This window comes from Rhyacophila brunnea, unplaced genomic scaffold (genome assembly GCF_057557595.1).
Source record: "Rhyacophila brunnea isolate RB1 unplaced genomic scaffold, BYU_Rbru_1.0 scaffold_14, whole genome shotgun sequence".
NCBI lineage: Eukaryota > Metazoa > Arthropoda > Insecta > Trichoptera > Rhyacophilidae > Rhyacophila > Rhyacophila brunnea.
In genome coordinates, this window is record NW_028232796.1 from 23,014,061 (window position 1) to 23,030,094 (window position 16,034).

The 16,034-nt window shown below is 42.2% G+C and overlaps 2 protein-coding genes across 2 annotated transcripts; one reads left to right on the forward strand and one right to left on the reverse strand.

The window, feature by feature from the left end:
• Positions 1-7,062: 7,062 nt before the first annotated feature.
• Positions 7,063-8,007, reverse strand: LOC147075725 (protein CFDP2-like). The gene has a single exon (XM_085942369.1). The coding sequence runs from the start codon at positions 8,005-8,007 to the stop codon at positions 7,063-7,065; it is 945 nt and encodes a 314-aa protein (XP_085798495.1).
• A 1,270-nt stretch (positions 8,008-9,277) lies between these two features.
• On the forward strand, positions 9,278-13,301 carry LOC147075726 (uncharacterized). The gene is made up of 4 exons (XM_085942370.1): positions 9,278-9,360; positions 9,587-10,617; positions 10,791-11,036; positions 13,231-13,301. The coding sequence occupies exons 2-4, from the start codon at positions 9,633-9,635 to the stop codon at positions 13,299-13,301; spliced, it is 1,302 nt and encodes a 433-aa protein (XP_085798496.1). The 5' UTR covers positions 9,278-9,360; positions 9,587-9,632.
• Positions 13,302-16,034: the final 2,733 nt, after the last annotated feature.

Below are 16,034 nucleotides of genomic sequence, written 5' to 3' on the forward strand. Positions count from 1 at the left end.
ATGTGACTTTACTATTGCCGAATATGTACACAAAAATTAAAAATAGTAGTAAAAATAAAACGATCACATATACCTACATATAAATACAGACGCTTTAAAAATCACATAATTGTACTGTGATCAAACCGGGAATCGAACCCGAAGCTTCTAGATGACAATTATTTACTAAAAGGATCTTCTCACCTCATAAATCAAACTCTTGTCGAAGTTCTCCAAGAAATCGATGAATGGCTCAGATAAGCTGCACGTGGCTATCGCGGACATCAGCTTATCGGAGTATGAGGGCGATTTATACAGATTCTTTGCGGCCATCTCATAAGCACATGGGAAATCATCACCTTCTAGCTGCCATAGCTCACCGGCAGGATAGACGATTCCTTTATCACGGCATTTGCGTGATTTGAACTGTAAGCGAAACCATTTTTATTATTATATTATATATGCATAGTTTTCATGAAATATTGGTGCGTCCTACACATAATTTTCTGAGCATTATTTTCATAAAATAAATCATAATTAAAACATTTCTCCAAAAGATTTTATGACTTACTTCCAAAAATTTTAAGGACGTAAATTTGGCCCTGGACCAGCCAAGAAATCACAAAAATAATGGGAAATATGCAAAGACGGGAACAGATTGTACAGACATCATATTTTACCATTTTCTAGTATATTGTGTATGCATACATATTATTTATATACTTCAACATAATGCTATGCATGTGGCGGAGAAAAATACAGGATGGAAACCACATCAGCTGGGATTTTTTTTAAATGTGTATTGAAAGGAAAAAGTCGGTTCAACCAGCTCTTAGGCTGATCGCTTCGTCCGACCTGGTCGCCACAAAGGCCAAATATATTGTTGCGTTAAAAAATGCGGCATTTTGTTGCGGACGTGAAGATCTCTTCATATAGTTATATTATATTAAGTCCATATTGTTTTAGCTTTATTTTTTGTACAATATATTTGCATCATGTGTACTCCGCCATCCGACCATCATAGTCGAGTGACAAGTCCAAACTCAAAGATCTTGGCAGCGAATCCACCGTGGACAGTCAAAAAAATGCTGATAATTAAATTCAATGATGTATATAGTGCAACTTACGCGTGGGAAATCGGCAGAGCATCCAGATTCATAGAGTGCTGTGTAACCAGCAGCCATCACTGCTTCCACGAATACCTCGGCAATTTCGTCAACAGCTTCTGCTATACCCTTTGAGTCTTTTTTTCTCTCCCATGCTAGTGTTGCTGACACCATCTGTTAATGATTTGATATTATATAAAAAAAATCCTTATTCTCCAAAATATTAAAGAGAAACCTTTCTATGTGAAGATTAAACTATTAAGTTTTTATTGGTAGAGTTAGTGGTAGTGTACTTTGACAAATATATTTGATTATACAATCTATCTTTACGCACATTTAAACAATTTCCAACTCGATGGTATCGGTTGGGGTACCTACACCAATTCAGAGCTTCAAGAATTAATGTTAGTATTAAAAAAAATGTCATTTGGTAGCTAGAAAAGAATTGATATTTGTAAGATAGCAGATTTGAGCTCAAAAAATAGTAGATTATTTTCAATACGAATGGGAGACCTATGGATTTAACATTTTCGGGATTGTTCATCTAAATATCTTGTCAAAATTTGAACAAGTTAACCGAATAAGTTTAAAAAAATCCATGACGACGTACGTATTATGTAGATAGTTTACGTTGTAAATACCTTGGAGAACGGACATAAGGAGGGCATACGTTCGGCGAATGGTAGAATATTCCAGAGCCATATACTCATGGCGAATGATTGACGCTGCCAAGTCTCCGAATCACTGTCAGACATGCGAAGTACAATTTCCTTCATCTTCAATGCATCACTACTCAATTCCAGGTCATGGGTTTCCCACATCGCGTTCACAGCCTTACTGCAAAAATCGAAAACAGATAATCTTATAAGAGGCCATTTTTCCATACTCAAGTTATGGCAATTCACAGAAATATACAATGACGATTAATACAACATTATTATTTTCGATAATGTGTTATCAATGACATATGGATATTCTCTTAGACTGCAGTGGAAGATTGCAATTAGATAGTTATATACATAATACTTAAATTTATAATACACAATCGGGGTTTCTTACTTTTTTATGACACCCAAGATATAATCATCTTCCAGGTCATCAGCGATTCCTTTGCAAGTTTCTGGACACATGCATTGTGGTGGTGGTGGCGGTGGTGGCGGTGGTGGTGGTGGTGGCGGTGGCGGCGGTGGAGGCGGCGGTGGAGGCGGCGGTGGAGGCGGCGGTGGAGGCGGCGGTGGAGGCGGCGGTGGAGGCGGCGGTGGAGGCGGCGGTGGAGGCGGCGGTGGAGGCGGCGGTGGAGGCGGCGGTGGAGGCGGCGGCGGTGGAGGTGGTGGAGGTGGTGGAGGTGGTGGAGGTGGTGGAGGCGGCGGTGGTGGCGGCGGTGGAGGCGGCGGTGGAGGCGGCGGTGGAGGTGGCGGCGGTGGAGGCGGCGGTGGAGGCGGCGGTGGAGGCGGCGGTGGAGGCGGCGGTGGAGGTGGCGGTGGAGGCGGCGGTGGAGGCGGCGGCGGTGGAGGTGGTGGAGGTGGTGGAGGTGGTGGAGGCGGCGGTGGTGGCGGCGGTGGAGGCGGTGGTGGAGGTGGCGGTGGTGGAGGCGGCGGTGGAGGCGGCGGTGGAGGCGGCGGTGGAGGCGGCGGTGGAGGCGGCGGTGGAGGCGGCGGTGGAGGCGGCGGTGGAGGTGGTGGAGGTGGTGGAGGTGGAGGCGGCGGTGGAGGCGGCGGTGGAGGCGGCGGTGGAGGCGGCGGCGGTGGAGGTGGTGGAGGTGGTGGAGGTGGTGGAGGTGGTGGAGGTGGTGGAGGTGGTGGAGGTGGTGGAGGTGGTGGAGGTGGTGGAGGTGGTGGAGGTGGTGGAGGTGGTGGAGGTGGTGGAGGCGGCGGTGGAGGCGGCGGTGGAGGCGGCGGTGGAGGCGGCGGTGGAGGCGGCGGTGGAGGCGGCGGTGGAGGCGGCGGTGGAGGCGGCGGTGGAGGCGGCGGTGGAGGCGGCGGTGGAGGCGGCGGTGGAGGCGGCGGTGGAGGCGGCGGTGGAGGCGGCGGTGGAGGCGGCGGTGGAGGCGGCGGTGGAGGCGGCGGTGGAGGCGGCGGTGGAGGCGGCGGTGGAGGCGGCGGTGGAGGCGGCGGTGGAGGCGGCGGTGGAGGCGGCGGTGGAGGCGGCGGTGGAGGCGGCGGCGGTGGAGGCGGTGGTGGCGGTGGAGGCGGTGGTGGAGGCGGTACCTATATTAAATTTTAATTTTAATTATCATGGTGTATTTAAGTTTTCCTTTGTTTCCAACGTTATATACTCAAATATTCATTTGATCCGAAACCAAAACCGGTATCTTCCAAATGTAAAATGTAAGCACAACAAATTATTGTATTGCAAAAGACGGCCAGATCCACATGAGTCGGCGGCAATTCATATTTAATGTCATTCATGTTTTTTTTAATATCTGTAATAATTGTACTCACTGCAGTCGATAATGCGATTCCCGCCAAAACCGTCGCGAACAATAAAATAAATCTGGTCTTCATGGTTTACCCACTTGTCTAATGCATGGGCATTCGCGTGCGAATGGACGCAAGGGCAACTTTTTATTTGCTTAAATATATCCTCAATCATAATAAAAATACCGCTAATTCGATGGCAGTAACCCACATTCATACTAATTAAGCAACTTTTCTATTCGATTGCCACTTAAAAAATCTACAAATCACGCTATTTTAATAGTATTTTTTCCTTATTCTACACGTGCTTTTTTATCAACGGAAAAAACATTATAAAACAAAAATTAATATCCAATATAACTTACCTAAATTTAGTTATATAATAATAAAAATAATTATAATAATGGTAAATGTAATTACGCAATATTTTATCAATCAGCCGATCGATAGGAATTTCAAAATAAGTTAAATCAAGAGCGCGCCATGAATAGATAGGGGTTTCTTATTTGCTTTTTAGTAGTCGAAAGTGAATGCGCCTGAAAAATAATATGTTCATAGAAATGTTATATAATATATACATAATATATATAATAATACATATTATGCCTTTATGATGCACAACGTGTCTCATGATATGATGAATAAACATTGAATCGTTACGTAAAATAGCTTTTTACCATAAAATCTAATTATTTTTAAACTTTATTTTTAAAATTAAGAGTAAAGATAATTTCATTGCATAAATGTATCCGTGGTTATAGCAGGATTGACCCAAAACTTCACAGAAATTGTAACAGTTTCTTAAATAATATGTTCTTTGATAATATGTTACAATACCTAATAATTATATTATGCTGCGAATAATAATCTTTCAAGATTTTTTCAGAGACTTATTGGCAGATATTGACATTAGCAAACCTAAAATTTACGAGAATATTGTGGAACCTAACATAAATCGAAGCATCCGATTTTTAAACTAAGATGGGCTGTGGCTATCTAACGATTGACTATTTGAAGAATGTAAAATGTAACCTACGGTGACGTTGATCATGACGGTGATAGATCCAATGCGGTAATATGATCCTGGTTACATCCATCAAATAAATACTTTATCAAGCAAACTCCTGAAGTCCTCTATATTTTGCGTATTGGTGACTGGTAAATATGCATAGTACCTAAAGATACCTAAACATGAAACCCAGCTTGTAAAAAATATTCAAATGGACTACAACCTAAATCATTTGAAATTTCAATTGAAATTTCATCAAGCACGTACCCTTAGTTGATAGTATTAAGTCAGGTAATTAATATCTAGTTTATCAAAACAAAAATGGTAAGGTAAATAGTATTCTACGTCCAAAATTCATACCAAATATCCTGAATCTTCTTCCAATTACACCTTTCTGTGATTTTTTTTATAAAAATTACTTTTGCAAATTTCAGATTAACGTAAGTCACATTTTTGTAAGGAAGAAAGAAACAACAACCAATCCTGAGTAATCCTGAGAGTGTGTATGAAAATTAGACGTCTCAGAGGACCTTTTTGCCTCAGTTTCTTACTTTTAGAACCCATTTCTATACAACAAGGTTTTTCAACATCTTTATTAGTATTTATCATCATCATCAGCCGGGGTCAATCCACTGCTGGATGAAGGCCTCCCCAAGCTTTCTCCAACTCTCTCGGTCCTGTGTCGTTCGCTGCCACGTATTTCCGCCGAACTTTACCAGTTCGTCAATCCAGCGACTTTTAGGGCGACCCTGTGGCCGTTTCGTACCCCTTGGGTACCATTGGATGACGGCATTCGTCCAGCGGCCGTCCTTTCGGCGAGCAATGTCCCCCGCCCATCTCCATTTCAGCTGTTTGGCAACGTCTATTACATCGCGTACTCTTGTCTGCTTCCTAACCCATTCGTTTCTCTTACGGTCCTTTCGCGTGATGCCCAACATGCACCTCTCCATGCCTCGCTGTGTGACTCTTAGCCTTTGGACATCTCTCGTGTTGAGGGTCCACGTCTCGCAGCCATACGTGAGCACGGGTAGCACACATTGGTTGAACACCCTACGCTTAAGACACACTCAGAACAGACACAGACAGAAAGCACTCCATCCCAGCTTTGTTCTTCGAGCAATTTCATCGTGCATGCTTCCGTCTATGGACACCTGCTGTCCGAGATAGACGTAGCTGCTGACTTGCTCGAGTTGGGTGCCAGAAAAACAGATAATCGCAGGGTCCGAAAAACAGTTACTCATCACTTTTGTCTTTGAGACATTTATCTTTAGACCGACCGCGACCGTTTGACTGACATCCGCGAGTTCTTGCATTCTACCTTGGAGGTCTTTCGGGTCTTGTGAGAGTATAACAATATCATCTGCAAAGCGCAGGTGACTGAGGTGCTCTCCATTAATTGGAACACCTTTTTCTTCCCAATCAAGTTTCCTAAATAAGTCCTCAAAAGTAGCGGTGAATAGTTTAGGTGAAATGGTATCACCTTGCCGGACGCCTTTGTTAATGGGGAATTTACACAACCGTTTGTGGAGTTTCACGCATGCTGTAGCATCACTGTATATACTGTTCAATATGTTTATGTAGCGTCTGGAAATCCCTTGGTTGCTAAGGGCGTCTATAATTGAGAATTTTTTGATGGAATCAAACGCCTTTTCATAATCTATAAAACCAAGATATAATGGCAGTTTGTATTCCTGGTAGCGCTCTATGATTTCCCTGACGACCTGTATATGATCCATAGTACTGTAGCCTCTTCTGAATCCGGCTTGCTCTCTTGGTTGGTTCTCGTCTAGAACTGTTTCGAGACGGTTTGAGAGTATTTTCGTGAAAACCTTATACAGAATTGGCAGTAGACTAATTGGTCGATAGTTTTTCAGATCTTCAGTGTCTCCTTTCTTATGAAGAATAATAATGGAGGCATTTTTCCATGACTCTGGGATGTTCTCTTCGTGCAGACAAGACGTGAACAGACGTGCGAGCACTTCGCTCACCGTCCTCCCGGCCCGTTTGAGAACATCGATAGTCAGCCCATCTTCTCCCGGGGCTTTCCCACTCTTCATGCACATTATAGCATATTCCACCTCTGTGGTAGTAACCTCGGGAAGAGGATCTCCATATTCTCCGTTCACCGGAAGATCTGAGTTGATGTCAGTGTCATCTTTGTATAGAGCGCTGTAAAACTCTACAACGGTGTCCAGTAGATGATCCCAGTTACGCACGATACTTCCATCTTGCGCTTTTAGTGTCGTGATCTGCCGTCTTCCTATTGACAGATGCTGCTTGTTCTTATGTAAGCTCCTTCCTGACGCAACAATTGATTCTACAAGGTTCATATTGAACTTACGAAGATCTTCTCGTATGTTTTAGCGTGGAGTACTCGAGATCATTTACAACTTGTTGCTCGCTTTTCGTACTCCTACGCAGCTTCATAAAATCCAACGTTTCCTTTGAAAGTTTGCTTCTTCGCTCAACCACAGCAGCATCTGTCTCTTCCGAAGATTCTACAATGATTTTCGTTATTGTCTCGGTGTTTTGTAGGGAGATGGGGTCATTTTCAGCCTGGAAAGCCGCTAGCCTGTTCTCCAGTTCTTGTTGGAACTCTGGGGTTCTGCATCAGTTTGGATCTCTCCCGTTTGATGTTAAATCGTACTTTACACCTTACCATTCGGTGATCGCTGCCAGTATTAAATCTGTTAATGACTGTGCAGTCTAGAAAAATATCCTTCTTGTCGGTGAGGATGTAGTCGATTTCGCTGGTTCGTTTTGCTGGGCTTCGCCATGTCCATTTTCGGGAAGGCTTCTTTTTGAAGAATGAGTTCATGATGTAGAGATTGTGGTTTTCCGCAAACTCCACTAACATGTCTCCTCGGCCATCCTTGGTGCCATGTCCGAAATGCCCGACCGCTACATCATCCTGGTGTTGAGATCCGATTTGTGCATTAAAGTCCCCCATGATGATAGTGAATTGACATTTCCGTTTATTTTTCAACGTACTGATTTCTTCATATACCTCCTCCACTTCTTCATCAGGTGAGTTTTGAGTGGGCGCATAAACTTGCAAAAGCAGAGTCTGGTATCTTTTGCTGAGCTGAAGTGTTAAACTTGCTACTCTATCTGAGGAGAAATCAAATTCAACTATGCGATCTTTCCAGAGTCTGTGGATTAAAAATCCGACACCGCTTGTGCGTCCGGTCTTAGTCCCATTATAACAGAGTACATGCCCGCTGTGGAGATTAACGATATCGTCTCCTTGTCGTCTTACCTCGCTGAGCCCGACCACATCCCAATGGATTTTTTCGAGTTCTTCTTCGAGCTCTAGAAGTTTGGCGTTGCTGGATAATGTACTCGCGTTATAGGTGACAATGGTCATCGGTAGGCAGCCGTTACCGTCTTTTCGGGGATTCTTAGCACCCTCTGCCTTCCCTTGCTGATTGCTGCCGTGATCAGTGTCAGGTTGGCCTCCGGAGAATAAGGGCCGAGATTTTTGTTCTTGTTCCATGGGGGTATTTGGACATAACACACCACGCTGTCCAAACGGGTTGGTGTGTTGTTTTCTGTCTGGGTTTTTCTTCCCATAGCCAAGGGGTCTCTCGTTTTAAGGCGCCAGAGTTTCGCCTTTCACCCTTCTCTATTAGCTACAGATGAGTTATACTGTCACAAGACACACCACATCTGCATTACCCAGGGGACGCCGCGTGGAGGCTAGATATAGGATTTGTTGGCCATCTGTAGAGTAGCGTCTCAACACTTTATAGAAATGCACCTATTGGCATTAGTGCATTTCTTTGAGGCCCTAGCCAACCATTAATGCCCTAGCCAACCTAAATAACTAATAATGACCTATTATTAGGTTTGACGATTTATTATAATATTATGCTATCCAATGTAATGTTATTAATAAGATATGGTTTTTACTAATTAGGTTTTTACTGACAATTCAACTATTCATAATTTGTTTGTTGTATTTTTTCTCTTTTTTTTTTGTAACTTCTGACTAGATAGGTAGGTAATGGAGTTTTTACCTACTATATTGTATTGATTTACTATATAAGGTAGAGTTAAGAGTTTTCGTTGACAGTGTGTGTTTGCCTTTGGTGAGTGTACACGACGCCTGAAGATGCCGAAAGGCGAAACCCGGGTCGCGAGAAACGAATTAAATGGAATAGTACAGAACAGGAATCCATTAGAATTTAAATTCAAATTCCATCAAGTACCTTCGGTCGAAAGTATTAATATAATTAATTGTATGTTGAATATAAGTTATAAGTTATTAATAAAATTTAGCCGACGAAAGTATTTTGTGACGAGTGATTTCCAGTTTTCAATAGGCACACTATAAAAATAATAAAAACATTCGACACATTTCTAACATTGTTGTCAGTCAAATAATTATATGCTAATATATATTTTGCTAAAAAGTTCAATCAAGTTTTGCGCGTTTATTATAATTTTTTACCGTTTTTTCAGTAGAATCATAATTTATTGGCTGTTATAAAATGTAGGTATTGAAATATTATATGTATTTAAAAACAAAACTGTAAAATTAAAAATATATCTCTATATATATAAAAATCTCGTGTCACGATGTTTGTGGTCGAACTCCTCCGAAACGGCTCGACCGATTTTTATGAAATTTTTTATGTATAATTGTTAGGTATGAGAATAGGTCAACAAGTATATTTCATACCGCTAGGTGATTCGGGTATCTCTATCCAGAAAAAATTTTCTTTTATTTTTTTGACAATTTTTTTTTTGTATTTTTTTTATTTGGCATCAAAAAATACCTATAACCCAAAATTTTCACCTTGCTACCTCCACTCTCCCATTTTTTAATCGCGATTTTAGTATTTTTGTATGAACAAATGAACCGTCGTTCGTATTTCAAACAGAACGAAATTATTTATGTTGTTGAATGACAGATGGCGGTACGTCCGAGAAGAATTCACGAGAAGCGTCACGTTATTTTGACAATTCATTCGGCATATCACAAGGCAGTGTGTGCAAAATGTTGTACGATTTATTTTAATTTATCTATTTGTGTGTGTGTGTGTTGTGTTACAGTGTACAATGCCAGCAAGACGTAAGGGGGCCTATTTGAGCCGTCAAACGAATAAAGCAACAAACATGCGAAACATTAGAGCAGAAATCACAGACGAACAAATCCAACAAGATAACGAAAATGTGCGTGTGAGCATGTCGCGATTGCGTGAATCTCAATCACAAGAGGCACAAGCTGAACGAAATCAACAACAACAATTGGAACGGAGACAAGCGCGCCGGTTTGCAGTTAACACGCGCAGAGCAAATGACCGACAACGCCAACAAGTACATCGAGCATTATCCGCTTCGTTCCTTCGTCTTGCATTCGAATACGAGCCAGATATTGAATATTCCGCTCATCCGAAAGTGCTGATTGGTGCTATGGACAAAGAATGTCCCCATTGTCATGCGCTAAAATTCAAACATGAGTCAGCCGGTATGTGTTGCGCATCAGGAAAAGTGCAACTACCAGAAATTGAGACACCACCAGAACCATTGAACGGCTTGCTCATCGGCACGGATCCAGATTCAAACCTGTTCCTGAAATCCATTCGCACATTCAATTCATGCTTCCAAATGACTTCGTTCGGAGCTACAGAAATAGTTCACAATACTGCGGAAAATGGTCAACAATTCCATTCAACGTTCAAAATCAAAGGCCAAGTGTACCACAAAGTAGGCTCATTGCTGCCAATGCCAAACGAACCACATAATTTTTTACAAATTTACTTCATGGGCGGTGAGGACATCAATCGCGTAGATGCACGTTGCGGCTACAATAACCTCAATTCGCCTAATGCTAGGCGCATCGTCGGCGAACTGGACACCCTATTGAATGAGCACAACGAATTATTGAAATTCTTCAAATCATACATGCACGAATTGCAAAGTGACAACCACGCTATTGTCATCAATCCTGATAAAACACCAGCTGGAGAGCACGTGCGTCGATTCAATGCGCCTGTTGTTGACGACGTTGCTGGAATCATGGTTGGCGACCGCACATCGCCGCGAGAAATCGTGATTCGAAGAAGAAACAATAATCTGGAGTTCATCGCTGACACACACCGTTCATACGACGCTCTCCAATATCCGCTAATTTTCTGGAAGGGACAAGACGGATATTGCATAAACATTAAACAACGAGATCCCGCCACAGGTAATTCATTCATTATAAACATCATTATTCATTTTGAATTAATATTTATGAATGAATTAATATTTTTGAATATGTTGTTACAGGAGCCGAAGCAAACAAGAAAGTGAGCTCGATGGATTTTTATGCGTATCGTATGATGATTCGACGCGGTCAGGACAACGTCATTCTGCGATGTCGTGAGCTGTGCCAACAATTCATGGTTGACATGTACGCGAAGGTAGAGAGCGAACGACTGCGATTCCTACGACACAATCAACAGAAGCTGCGTGCGGAAGAATACATTCACTTGCGAGACGCTATCATGAGCGACGCCGACACCGCCGAAATTGGTAACTCTATCATTCTACCATCATCCTACGTAGGCAGTCCACGTCATATCCAAGAATACATACAGGATGCTATGACTTTCGTGCGCGAGTACGGACGACCGTGTTTATTTATAACGTTTACATGTAATCCAAAGTGGCAGGAGATTACATCTTTGCTATTGCCAGGCCAAAATGCAATACATCGTCATGATATTACAGCACGTATGTTCAAACAAAAATTGAAGTCTTTAATGAGCTTCATTACAAAATTACACGTATTCGGTCCCACACGTTGCTGGATGTATTCGGTAGAATGGCAAAAGCGAGGATTACCTCATGCACACATTTTGATTTGGTTAGTCGACAAAATACGCCCTGAAGAAATCGATAGTGTAATTTCCGCGGAAATTATAGATCCGTCTACTGATCAACTACTGTTCGATATTGTTACCACAAACATGATTCATGGCCCATGCGGTGATCTGAATCGTTTATCGCCTTGCATGGCAGATGGAAAATGTACAAAGCGTTTTCCTAAACATTTCACCAACGACACGATCACAAATGTCGACGGATATCCAATGTATCGTCGAAGAAATACTGATAATGGCGGACAATCATTTACACTAAATATCAACAACGCAGACATTGACATTGACAATCGTTGGGTGGTACCATATTCGCCTCTGCTGAGCAAAACATTCAATGCTCATATCAATGTTGAGTTCTGCAGTTCGGTGAAGAGCATCAAATACATTTGCAAGTATGTGAATAAAGGCAGCGATATGGCTGTATTACAGAAAGAGGAATGGAGCACTGTAGACGATGACCGCCGATAACATATTCATTGTTTGATCTCTTAAAAGTTAAATGTAAAGTGAAAAAAAATTATAATTTTTTTATCCTAAAGTAGGAAAATGAAATAAAGAAAATCAATATTAATTTTGAAGAGCAATTGAGTGTACAATATTTTTTGTCAGTCCGTCTTTAGCTAACACGAATAAGCTCGATGGTTTGCCCACGCGAGAACATGCCACGTACAATTGTCCGTGTGAAAAACATGGTGTGCCCAGATCTAAGCCGCAAACAGACATAGTTTGGCCTTGCGACTTATTGATTGTCATTGTGAATGCCAATCTAATAGGAAATTGAACGCGTTTGAATTCAATTGGCTTGTCTGTAAGAATCATTGGAATTCGTGGCAGCAAAACATATTTGGCTTGGAATTTGCCATTCAAAATGGTGGCTTCGATAATGTTTTTCATCAATTTTTTAATGACCAATCGCGTGCCATTGCACAGCCGTGGTGGGTTCAAATTCCGAAGTAAAATAACCGGAGATCCAACTTTCAGTCGTAGAAGGTGTGTTGACATGCCTGGTAAATCCAGTGAGTTCAAAAACTCTGTTGGATAATTTACAGCTTCGTTGACATCGCAAACTGTATCGATCGATTTGTATGATACCAAATCGCCTGGCAATGACTGCTGTATCTTGAAGTTTAAATCGTCAACGTCCACATTTTTTGCTGCCAAAATGGCTCTTTCTGCTAGCCACGCATGATTTATGTATTGTGTGCGTACATCGGGAAATATGCGGTCAATGAGAGCATTTTGCGAATCAACGATTCTGCAGAAATTAGTGGGCAATTTTATGCATCCAGTATTTTCATAGACAGCAACTTTTCCATCGCCGATATCTAACAATTGGTTCGAGAATGTGTTAGCAGATGGGTCTTGTAACATTTGCACGCGCATGTTTATTTTTAGCTGGACCTTTTCAACATTACGCCACAGTGGCGATGATTTCAAGCAAGCGTTGATCTCATCAGCGTACGTTGAACGTGGAATGATGGGAAGTGTTTGTCTGAAATCACCTGAAAGGAATAATAGAGTGCCGCCGAATAGTTTGTCGTTGTTTTTTATATCTTTAAGTGTTCTGTTCAACGCCTCAAGAGAATGTTTGTGTGCCATAGTGCATTCATCCCAGATGATAATTTTGCATTGTTTCAGCACTGTGGCCATGGACGATTGTTTTTTTATATTGCACATTGCGTCTGGGTTATTATGAATATTCAGTGGCAGCTTAAATGCTGAATGAGCTGTTCTGCCTCCATCCAATAAAGTTGCTGCAATGCCAGATGATGCAACAGCCAATGCAATGCCATTATTTGATCGTATTTTGGCGAGAATTAGCGAAATGAGAAATGTTTTGCCAGTTCCACCTGGTGCATCCAAAAAAAAGAATCCACCTTGTCCCGCCAAAACTGCCAGCATAATGCGGTCGTAAATGATTTTTTGTTCATGAGTCAGTAGTGGGACATTGCGAGTAACAATCGCTGCCATTTCTGCAGTATCGTACTGCAGTTCACGATTCATTTCGGTGTCCATTAAATCAGAAGTACTTCGATTTGGCGAACTCATACCGAAATGACTGAGTGGTAAATTGGCAATGACAACGCAAAGATCCTCGATAGTAATCAATGCTTCATTGTACTCGTACATAGCGTCACTGAATGTAATCGTTAGATCGTTGCACCGTGTACGAATTCGATGCAATATATCGTCAGTCATTGAATCTTTGTGCTTATCCCACAACGTGTCTGCTCGTCCCGGGAAACATGTAGTCAACACTATAGCGAATAGTAGACGAATTTGTGTTGCTGTACAGCCCAATGCTGCTTCAGCAAGCATATCGTCCCAGTGATTGTCGTCTTCGAGCAAGCCGAGTGCAAGGCATGCATCTTTATATGTTGGATACTGTTGCCCATTCACTTTGCGTATATCTTGAAATGATAATGAGCCGGTGACATTAACCAACAACAGTCGCAGATAGAAACACTCAATCTGCCTTGGATTGACTGTATATACTCGGCCCAAAGTGTTTGATTTGAATAGGCCGGGGCACGCAACAATTGGTGTGCCTTGCTTGCGGGGCATCCATTTTTTTGTTTGATTCCATGTGAAATAGCGAGGTACTTCGGAATAGAGTAATGTTCGTGCAAAGGCACCGAAAGTATCCGCACGATTACACAATTCGAAAAATTCGGTGAGTGTAGTTTTTGGTGGATTTATGGCACGCTCAATTGCTGTCTCGTTGGTGAAAAATACGCGCTGGCCGTTTTCAAGATGGACGGCTAAATGTATAACTGCTGGGTCCCGTTCATGAATTGGGAAACCAAAGATACGCCAGACAGCTTCATTGGAGCTGATGTACCGGCCAATTTGGTAGCGCATTATTTCGTCGTTGTCATTCAATCGAGGAGCATTCACATCGGTATTTTGAATTTGAAATACAGCCGTATCGCTGCCTTTATTCACATACTTGCAAATGTATTTGATGCTCTTCACCGAACTGCAGAACTCAACATTGATATGAGCATTGAATGTTTTGCTCAGCAGAGGCGAATATGGTACCACCCAACGATTGTCAATTTCAATGTCTGCGTTGTTGATATTTAGTGTAAATGATTGTCCGCCATTATCAGTATTTCTTCGACGATACATTGGATATCCGTCGACATTTGTGATCGTGTCATTGGTGAAATGTTTAGGAAAACGCTTTGTACATTTTCCATCTGCCATGCAAGGCGATAAACGATTCAGATCACCGCATGGGCCATGAATCATGTTTGTGGTAACAATATCGAACAGTAGTTGATCAGTAGACGGATCTATAATTTCCGCGGAAATTACACTATCGATTTCTTCAGGGCGTATTTTGTCGACTAACCAAATCAAAATGTGTGCATGAGGTAATCCTCGCTTTTGCCATTCTACCGAATACATCCAGCAACGTGTGGGACCGAATACGTGTAATTTTGTAATGAAGCTCATTAAAGACTTCAATTTTTGTTTGAACATACGTGCTGTAATATCATGACGATGTATTGCATTTTGGCCTGGCAATAGCAAAGATGTAATCTCCTGCCACTTTGGATTACATGTAAACGTTATAAATAAACACGGTCGTCCGTACTCGCGCACGAAAGTCATAGCATCCTGTATGTATTCTTGGATATGACGTGGACTGCCTACGTAGGATGATGGTAGAATGATAGAGTTACCAATTTCGGCGGTGTCGGCGTCGCTCATGATAGCGTCTCGCAAGTGAATGTATTCTTCCGCACGCAGCTTCTGTTGATTGTGTCGTAGGAATCGCAGTCGTTCGCTCTCTACCTTCGCGTACATGTCAACCATGAATTGTTGGCACAGCTCACGACATCGCAGAATGACGTTGTCCTGACCGCGTCGAATCATCATACGATACGCATAAAAATCCATCGAGCTCACTTTCTTGTTTGCTTCGGCTCCTGTAACAACATATTCAAAAATATTAATTCATTCATAAATATTAATTCAAAATGAATAATGATGTTTATAATGAATGAATTACCTGTGGCGGGATCTCGTTGTTTAATGTTTATGCAATATCCGTCTTGTCCCTTCCAGAAAATTAGCGGATATTGGAGAGCGTCGTATGAACGGTGTGTGTCAGCGATGAACTCCAGATTATTGTTTCTTCTTCGAATCACGATTTCTCGCGGCGATGTGCGGTCGCCAACCATGATTCCAGCAACGTCGTCAACAACAGGCGCATTGAATCGACGCACGTGCTCTCCAGCTGGTGTTTTATTAGGATTGATGACAATAGCGTGGTTGTCACTTTGCAATTCGTGCATGTATGATTTGAAGAATTTCAATAATTCGTTGTGCTCATTCAATAGGGTGTCCAGTTCGCCGACGATGCGCCTAGCATTAGGCGAATTGAGGTTATTGTAGCCGCAACGTGCATCTACGCGATTGATGTCCTCACCGCCCATGAAGTAAATTTGTAAAAAATTATGTGGTTCGTTTGGCATTGGCAGCAATGAGCCTACTTTGTGGTACACTTGGCCTTTGATTTTGAACGTTGAATGGAATTGTTGACCATTTGCCGCAGTATTGTGAACTATTTCTGTAGCTCCGAACGAAGTCATTTGGAAGCATGAATTGAATGTGCGAATGGATTTCAGGAACAGGT

Bases quoted from the DNA above. Each gene is read 5' to 3' on its own strand.
- LOC147075726 (XM_085942370.1), top strand. From the start codon at position 9,633: ATGCGAAACATTAGAGCAGAAATCACAGACGAACAAATCCAACAAGAT. The intron at 10,618-10,790 runs GTTCATACGACG...ATGTTGTTACAG, and splicing joins GTTCATCGCTGACACACACC to GAGCCGAAGCAAACAAGAAA. The intron at 11,037-13,230 runs GTAACTCTATCA...ATGTTTTGCCAG, and splicing joins CGCCGACACCGCCGAAATTG to TTCCACCTGGTGCATCCAAA.
- LOC147075725 (XM_085942369.1), bottom strand. From the start codon at position 8,007: ATGGAACAAGAACAAAAATCTCGGCCCTTATTCTCCGGAGGCCAACCT.